Source organism: Solanum lycopersicum, chromosome 1, assembly GCF_036512215.1.
Source record: "Solanum lycopersicum chromosome 1, SLM_r2.1".
Classification (NCBI taxonomy): Eukaryota; Viridiplantae; Streptophyta; class Magnoliopsida; order Solanales; family Solanaceae; genus Solanum; species Solanum lycopersicum.
The window spans coordinates 76,913,280-76,923,517 of NC_090800.1; the positions used below are offsets into that span (position 1 = coordinate 76,913,280).

At 29.0% G+C, this 10,238-nt stretch overlaps 1 protein-coding gene across 1 annotated transcript; it reads left to right on the forward strand.

Annotated features, from left to right (window-relative positions):
* Window positions 1–2,783: 2,783 nt before the first annotated feature.
* Window positions 2,784–9,869, forward strand: LOC101265960 (hypothetical protein At1g04090-like). Its single transcript, XM_069299688.1, has 3 exons — window positions 2,784–2,964; window positions 7,737–7,902; window positions 8,223–9,869. Exons 1-3 carry the CDS (start codon window positions 2,896–2,898, stop codon window positions 9,746–9,748), a joined length of 1,761 nt encoding a protein of 586 aa, XP_069155789.1. The 5' UTR covers window positions 2,784–2,895; the 3' UTR covers window positions 9,749–9,869.
* The last annotated feature ends 369 nt before the right edge of the window (window positions 9,870–10,238 follow it).

Consider the following 10,238-nt stretch of genomic DNA (forward strand, 5'->3'; position numbering starts at 1 on the left):
CTCTCAAAATAGTTGTCACTCATTAGAAATAATTTAAATTTATTTATTCGTTTTGGATTCTAATTGTCCTTCGCATTAATTTCAGGATTAAAAATGTCACTCCTTGCTCCTATTGGATTACAATTTTCCTTGACATTAATTTTCAAACAAAAAATGACTCATCCATGGAATTTTGAAATGTCATTTGCGGTAATTTATTTAATTGATTCACGTAAACTTAATAATAAATAATTTAACCCATAAAATAAATACGGGTTAATAACCATAACTCATTTATTTATATCTAGTTTTTCGATGCTTAACATTTTGCGACTGAATAAAATAAAAAAAAATAACAATATCTTCTTTGTTTAAAGCTGCAATTTTTTGTTCCAAACTGATAATACAATCGAATTCATATTTAGGTTCAACTCAGCTTCTTCATCCTTTAACAATTGTGGATTCTTATAAATTCGTTCCAACAATTTTAAACAAATAAATTTGGATGGGTCAGGTTATATATGTTATTTCATAATTTTATTAAAGGTGAATTTTTAACTAGAAAATTAATATTAAGGGCAGTCGGGACCATAGATGGATGGAGGAAAACATAATACCATTTTCAGTATAGAAAATTTTTTGAAATTATTCCGATAATAATCTTAAGCAATCAAATTCTCTACGTATTATTTAATAAGCAATCAAATTCTCTACGTATTGTTTCATCGAACATGGTAAAATATTGAACATTGTATAGTTTTCACTTTGGCATTTTATGACCTCTAGTACCCCAAATGAATAATAGTTCTACTTAACAAAAGTACATTTAATCTCCACATAAATGTACGTCTGAAACATTGTGAAATAAACTTTTTGAAGAGTTAAGCTTATTTGCGATAACTAACTTCTTTTTTATTATCAAATGATGGAGTTGCTTCTTTTCTTAATCAGAGGTCTTAGATTCAAGTATTTATTATGAATTTTTTTTTTATAGAAAGCATTATTCCTCGAATGGAACTTTACTTGACGTGAATTCAAATTAATTAGACTCCAATATAACAATAAAAGTATCAGACACAAAATAAGAATCTTTAAAAAAAAAAAAACTTTTTTCGGATTTTCTCTTTACCAATAATATTTGTTAAGTCAGTTTCTACTGCGAGAATTCTGCTTCAACTTTACATAGTCAAGTCAAAAAAAAAATTGATTGGGGTTGCGTGGATGCATGGGGTCACAACAGTTCACACATTTTTCACCGGTTAAATATAGTCGATCAGAAAAAAATAATATATATATATATATATATATATATATATATATATATATATATATATATATATATATATATATATTCAATCGACTATATAATAAACAACTTTATAACTATATAATATAATATTTCACATAAAATTATCTCTTTGTTAAAAGTGAAAAACTTTTAGATTTAACTAACAAAATAAACTTTAAAAAATTAACCATGACGATTAAAAACACCATAAGAAATAGGTAAACTAAGAACACCTTGGATCTTTTCATACTTTTTATTATCGTCTTCAAATAAATTCTTTTCTATAATAGTATCATGAATAGTGCATATATAGCAAAGTAGCAAGGGGAATCTAGAAAATTTTAAATTGAAACTGCTTGATAAAAAAATGAAAATCAAACTACATAGTTAAACATACTTCACTATCATATATACTATGATTATCTGTATTCTTAAAATATTACGTATCTTATCACTAATTAAAAATTTTCTACTATAGAGGAAGATATATTTGGATACAAGTATTTCCTACTAGATCTATATGTATCCAGTGTGATTTGCATCTATCTGGGTGACGGGCGAGAGGTGAACGACATTTGTTATGTATCATAGATACATATAAATTCATTTTAATACAATATATTTAAAATAAGTTACATTTATAATTTAGACCTCGTGTATTTCGAGATATATGAATTCAGACGTATTTAAACGTATAATATTAGAAATTAGATTAGAGTATCTACTTAACTCAAGGAAGAAGAATAGTGGCAAACCTAATGCCAACTGCAACTCCAATATTAGAAATATTAAGTTTTGAAGGACAAAATCATTCTTATTACACTGAAATATTGTATAAAGTAAATTTTTCACATCATTAATGTTTATTCGTGATTAGATTAAAAATCAATTCAAATATCAACGAAATGGTCCCATTAATGCCCATATATATCCTTTGTAGTTTGACAATATATATGGTTACCTTATTACTCTTTTAAATATCCTTGCATTAATCACATATATCAATAGAAAATTTTTATTTATTTATTCAAAATCCTATCTTTAATATTTTAGATTTGTACACTTGCAAGCTCGTCATTGAAATAATATCTCTATCAAATCTGAATTTAAAACCTAAGGATTAGATAATATACGGGTAATATATTATTTTCTTAATTTAAAAAAATGTTTGTATTGTACTGTAAAAAAATGTAGCTGTTGATTAATTAATTTAAATCATATAAATATATCCTATGTCTAATTGCCCAGCTAATTACTTAAGAGAAATTCAATTAATAGCTAATTACATTAAATGGCAAAAAGCTCACATTAATATTTGTAACCTCCAAATCTCACCATAATTATAGGAATAATAACAGTAATTAGTACTATATTTCAGGAAAATCAAAACTCATATTATGGTACAAAATTAACCAGAAAATGAGGAACTAATAAAATCTTCACAATTGTACATTAATTAACACTATCATAAATATTAGTTCAACGTTTTTTCTTTTCCACTTTCGTGTTCGATATCTACATTGGGTCAGATTATTCAGTTATGCATGCGTTGCATGTGTATCGATCGACGGAAAACACGCCAGAGAAGCTGAACTGACAGAAAATACGGAAGAGCTGCGACGGTTTCGATGGCGGTGATGACGTCATCGGTATTTTCGACTCAGCTCTTTTTGCTACTGCGCATTCTTCTCTTCAAGGTACTACTACTTGCGAGAAATAATATTTCTCGATCGAATTATTTTTGTGACGCATAAATTTATATTTTTATATTATAATATAATATAACATAAGTTATGTTGTTTGATTCCTATAAAACTTAAACACTTAATGTCGATAGAGGGAAAAGTTCAGTTTAGAACCATAAATTATATGGTTAAAATATAAATTTAATTATATATTTATCTCAATGGAGGCAAAATATTATATATTTTAGTACTAATTAAGAGTTTTCATTATAAATGGAGAAAAATACATTTAGATACATGTATTTTACACTATTAGATACATTAAAATAGAAATAGACGAGCAAGATTTGTTATGTATGTATATTCCAAATACATCTGAATTCACTTGAATACAATGTATCTAGAACAAATTACACCTAATTTTGCATCTAAAAATATATGAACATATCTAAATGCGTCAAAATCTGATAAAGATATATAATATTACAAATTAAAATATTAATTTATTAACTAGTGAGATTTATATAAGTTTTCAAAATTGAAAACCATCCTAAAGCACGAGCAATCCATGAAAAAAACTTCAAGTTGGAGCTAAGTTGGGCTGCCATAAAAAAAGATGGTTGGGCCGACGTAAAGAGTAGATCACTAGCTCAGTGGGCCTGCTCAAACAAAATTGAGATATTGGACGAGAGAATTTATATAAATCTCACTAGTTCATAAGCTAAATATTTAGATATAGTTAGTTTGTAATATTATATATCTTATCAGATTTTGGTGCGTTTAGATATTTTCAGATACATATATCTTGAGATGACATGACGTCAAAATTAGGTGTAGTTTGTTTTAGATACATTGTATCCAAGTGGATTCACATGTATCTAGGATACATTACAAATCTTGCTCACCTCCCTCCCATCTCATTCGCCACTCTAGTATGTATAGGGTATCCCATATAAATGTGAATCACACTAGATACATCTAGATGCATGTAACTAGTGTGATTTACATATATCTAGGGTACATATACAAAGAGTGTTAACTGTCACTAAAATACATATTTAATGACAATTAAGAATTAATTTCTGCTAATGATCAATTTTAATGTAGTGTCTTTCCATCTCACTCACTCCTTTTCCTATTTTAGTGTATCTAATAAGAGTAGCAAAAATTATATATTTTTAGATGTATCTGTCTCAATATATAATGCGATACTTTTAATTAATAATAAAATATATAATATTTTAATAATATAGATAATTTTAGTAGATATGATAGTGAAATATCATCTATCAAGCTAACTAATCAATTAAGAACTAAAGTAAAATAACAAATGAGTATTTAATTAAACACATGTCTTGCATTTTATAAAATTGATATATTATTTGTAAATCAACTATTAACAAAAGGATAGCATGTCGGTCCATTTCCCACGTGGCATGTGATAAGCTAAGGTGATTTACAAAACATCACTATAGGTCCAATTTGATTCGTTTTTTAATTTTTTTTAGTAATAATAAATATACGTTTTTTTAATTCTTCTGATTTCATTGGAGGTAAAAAAAAAAAAAAGAACATTTACATGTCGATATGTGTTAAGAACATTTTTTAAATTCACATTATGCGTTTTAATTTCAACATTTATTTTCAATAAATTGTTTAAATTGAAAGTTAGTTGTTAAATAGAAGGTTCGTTTCCTACTATTATTTATTTAAACTTGGTTGCAACGTGTGAGTAATCTTTTTCCATATTTAAACAATCATAATAAGGGTATTTTACAGTATGAGAAATGAATATGTAAAGAATAAAATTGTAACAATAATGTTACCCAAGAGATCGGCTTTTTTTCCCTTTATGTACGTAAAAGTTGTATTTATTCGTTTTGTAATGGACATTAAAAAAAACTAAAAAAATTGTTAAAATGGGATGAAGTGTATAACTACAACTTGAATATATATATATATATATATATATATAAACTTTATTTGGATAACATATCCACACGCCAAGTATATTCTTATCGGCACTTGTCATGACTTTTGCGTGATAAAACATAACTTGCAAATCATAACTAATAACGAGTTTAGCTTTTAAGTATGGCTAAGAACTTAGCTTGAAGAATATTTCAACTTTGTTAGGGTTGTTACATATCGCTTTGTATCGTATTATATTATGTGAATAGAGTCAGAGTCTGAATTTTTGATAAGGAGTTCAAAATATAAAAAAATATAAATATGAAATAGCCTAAGAGAGTTCGGCATCTACTATATATACCTAAAAAACTATTTTAACCATATAAAAAAAAAAAAATTTCATCAAATGAGGTTTGGATAAACACCGTAAAGATATATGGTGCCTCCGCCACTGTATGTGAATGTAATGATAAATAATGTGACGGTGCATTCACAATGAATGGATCCGGCTCCTCTCCATTTCTTTTCTCTCCATTTTCTCCAAGTTCTTATTTGGATTAGTGACACATGGCATATGTCATAATAAATGGTTAAGATTTAATTTCCAAAATAAATCTTTAACCATGATTTAATTAATAAATACATCATATATTAAGTATTAAAAATTATTATAATATAACTATCTTAGCAACATATTATCTTGTCCATAAATATAGGGAAAAAAATTCTCTTTCTAAATTTCTTTTATGCGTAAGATTTTTTTAAATTTTCTTTTAAATCTTTTTATCTAATTAACTGAATAGAAGTATAGAAACTATAATTAACTATCGTATGTATTGGTATCACCATATTCGTAATCTTATTATGAAATTGAAATTAGTTTGTTAAAATGGTTTGATTATCTCTAGGTAATTTATTAATCACGGATCAATATGCTTTTAACAAAAGATTAAAATAAAAATATTATATAAATAAATAAATAAATAAAACCTACGAAAAAAGGAAGAAAACTTTTCTTTTCTGTAGCTATGAACAAGATAATATGTTGCTAAGATTGTGAGATTATAATACTTTTCATACTTGATATATAATGTATTTATTAGCTAAATCATGGATAGAGGTTAACTTTAAAAAATTAAATCTTAACCATTTATTTTAACCTATGACACGTGTCATTAATCCAAATAGAAACTTGGGATATATAAAAACTTCGGTAGTTTTCGCCCAAGAGCCAAGAGGAAAATAAAATAAAATTGTAGAATCCCACATTTTTGGTGATATATTAAAGTTAATCAATTTCCTCTAACTTCCAATATTATATGATATATTGATGACGACCCTTTTAATTTACTGGTAAGCCCTCTTGACTAATTAATTAAACTGTATTTCCACCACCTAACTATGATTAATTATTGTCATTATGGACCAACTTGTCGTTTTTGGATTGATTAGTATTTGTGGTGGAACACAAGGAAATTTTTTAATCTTGTATGATAAAAAAGTGATGACGAGGTTGAACAAGTGAAGGTAAATGTTGGTGTGATCGCGATTCAGTTAAAGTGAATTTAGAATCATTAGATCTCAGAGTCAAATTTTCAATAGAGATTAAGAAAAGTGCGAATAGATAATTTCTTCTTATTTGTCTTAGTCTTATTGAACATAGCAATCTGATATTTATTGTTGATAAAATATAACATGTATATAGTAAAATTAGTGGAGGTGCATTAGTTGACCCCTAATACCATAATTATAAAAATATTTAAAACACTATTCTGATACCAATTTAAAAGAAAATGTGAACGATGAATTTGGACTTGGAAAACAAAGAGTACGTAGCATCTGTTAGCATATTCTAAAACGTGTAAAACATCATGTATCTAAAGTATATTTTTTGCTTGTACGAAGAAGATGCTTCTTGACCTTATATGATTAAAACCATGATCAATAAATATAATATTTTGAGATATAAGTAATCTCCTTTGAGAAATTATTAAGCATTATCTCTACCTTTTTGGCCATGTGACTAAATTTGCAAGGCAGATTAGTATACAAAGCATTTCACATTTATAAGTATAGTATTTGAAAAAGTAAATAATATATGTCTAAATAATTTCTCAAAATATAAGTCATCGCAAAAAAATAAAGAAAAATAATTTTATTGATGAATCTTTATGAGTAGAATTTTGTGCATTTCCTTGATTTTTCTCTTCTTTTTTTTTTGTTGGGCGGTCTTTAATAACAAATTTTTTGAACATAAAACGGTTTAGACCTACTTGATTTATTTGATCACCAAGACCATTGGGTAACACTTCGATATTTGAGTTGATTTCGAAGAAAAACACCTTTTGATCACTCCCCGTTTGAAAAAGACAGTATCTGATGTCTTGATTTCGTTATGAAACTCATAACTTATTTGGATATTTCAGATGTTTCTTCAAGAAAATATGTATCCCTTTTCATGGTGTGAGCTATGGTTTAGAGTAGAGTATCATTCAGAAAAACATAATTTCGGTTAATTTTATAGATGATCATATTAAATACAATAAAATTCCGATGTTTACGTATATATAATACTACAAGTTTTTGACTAAGAAAATTTGAGTTAACCTTTACAATGCTGAATGTGACATAGACAGTGTACCTAATACAAAATCATTTATAAATTTCTATTATTATTATTTTTAGAACAAAGCAGAGATGCCAAGATTTTGGTAGGTATGCTTTTCACATTGTCAACAACTAGGAAGATAAGATTGTCAAGACTAGGAAAATTATTTTTAGTATATATATATAACTATCACATTTTCATTGCACAATTCACCCATTGAGCTAGCTAATTCTTTCTTTCACATTATTCAACTTCTCCTTTGCAGAATATATTTGTTGCTTCCCTCATTTTATTCCCTACACTTCCTTCAAGTCATTCCTTGAAAGATCCAACTATGGGTAACATCAACAAAAAAATTTCAAATCAAGATGTGTTACTTCCAATTGATACTCCCTTTAAGTTTCCTTCTCCATTGCCTACTTGGCCTTCAGGTATTACTTCATGTGTAATTTTTTCATTATCTTATAGTATGCCTATGTTGTGTGCTGCGCCTCGCTTAACTGATGCTTTCGTGCATGCGTCTAGGTTATAATACGCGTGATATTTTCACTCATGGACTTTAATTTCTTTAAGAGCACCGTATTACTATTTATAGATACGTTTTCTTGCATTGCATGTAAAAAAAAATATGAGGAGTCTGGTGCATCAAACATCCTATGTTGACACGTGATTTGTGGAAAGGGTGGATCCCTCTGTGACTAATTCCATGACTCAAACTTATGACTTATTATGTTATTTGTTTACATCTTAGGTGAAGGGTTTGCTAGTGGAATCATTGATCTTGGAGGATTACAAGTATCTCAAATATCATCATTTACTAAAATATGGGCTAGCCAAGAAGGTGGACCAGATAATCTTGGTGCTACAATCTTTGAGCCATCAAATTTACCAAATGATTTCTTTATGCTTGGATCCTATAGCCAACCCAACAATTTGCCCCTCTTTGGTTGGGTTCTTGTTGGTAAAGATTCATCAGGAGATGCTCTAAAATTGCCAAATGACTATACCCTTGTATGGAGTAGTGAAAACTTGAAAATCAAACAGGATGGGGTTTGCTATATGTGGCTCCCAATTCCCCCTGAGGGCTACAAATCTGTTGGACACGTTGTAACAACGTCTCCTCAGAAGCCTTCTCTCGACAAAATCAGATGTGTTCGTGCTGATTTAACCGATGTATCTGAAACTGATGATTGGATTTGGGGAAATGATGGCTTCAATGTGTACTCATCAAGACCAAAAGACAGAGGAATTAAGGGTCTAGGAGTGTCTACTGGTGCTTTTATGGCTTCAAATAACGGAGCTGCAGCAGATTCACTAGCTTGTTTGAAAAACGTCGTAGAAAAATTCACTTGTATGCCAAATTTAAACCAAATCCAAGCACTATTTCAAGCGTATTCGCCTTTATATTACTTCCACCCTGATGAAGAATATTACCCTTCCTCTGTCATTTGGTTTTTCCAGAATGGAGCATTGTTGTACGCGAAAGGGCAAGAATCTACCCCGGTGGTTGTTCAGCCAGACGGTTCAAATCTCCCTCGAGATGGTTCAAATGATGGCGCGTATTGGTTAGACTTACCTACTGATGATTCAGCAAAAAATCGCGTCAAGAGTGGAGATTTCCATGCTGCCACATCCTACTTACATGTTAAGCCAATGTTTGGCGCGACACATACTGATATCGCTCTATGGCTATTTTACCCCTTTAACGGCCCTGCAAGAGCCAAAATCGAATTCATCACCATTCCCTTAGGGAAAATTGGACAGCACGTTGGCGATTGGGAACACATTACGTTAAGAATTAGTAACTTCAATGGAGAGTTACAAAGTGTGTACTTCTCCCAACATAGTGGAGGAAATTGGGTGAGTACACCACAACTTGAATTTGAAAATGGTAACAAGCCCGTGGCCTATTCATCGTTGCATGGTCACGCTTGTTATTCGAAAACAGGGCAAAATATGCAGGGGAATGGTAATATTGGGATAAGAAATGATACAGCAAAGGGGCAGGTGATGGACACTGGAGCAAATTATGAAGTGGTGGCTGGTGATTATTTGGAAATTGTTGAGCCAATATGGCTTAACTATGCTAGAGAATGGGGTCCAAAAATTAGTTATGATATTGCAAATGAGTTGAAAAAAATAGAGAGATTTTTGCCTGGGAAATTAAAGAGGGCTGTTGAGAAACTTGTGAAAAGTTTACCAAATGAGGTTTTGGGTGAGGAAGGACCAACTGGACCTAAGTTTAAGGATATGTGGAATGGTGATGAAAGAGGTTAAACATGTTTTTTTTTTTTTTTTAATCTATGATTGTATCATCAAATAGTTATTTCATGATTGTATCGTATGCTTACGTTTAAATTATTATCCTTTGTTGATATAAAGTTTGCTAGTGACTGAACTTTTCGTTTGATAGTAGATTTTGAAATTGAAACTTGAAATTTGAAATTGTGTTTGGACATGCATTATACTTGAAACAAATTGTGAGTTTTGTGAGTCAAAGTCACGAAAATTCAAAAATTATTTTGGGAAACTTGGAAATATTGAATATCAGACTTTCATAATCTGATCAAATTTGATGATAAATTTTTAAAATTTATGATGAAACGATAAACTTGTACATATGGATCCGCTTGGTCATAACAACTTTTCATTTTGTTTGAAATTAATGCTTGGTTATAAAATTTTCAAATCCAACTTGAAATTGTGTTTCAATTTTTTAAAGAAGGCTTAGAACTTATTTTTTAATCACTTGTCGTTATTAAAATTG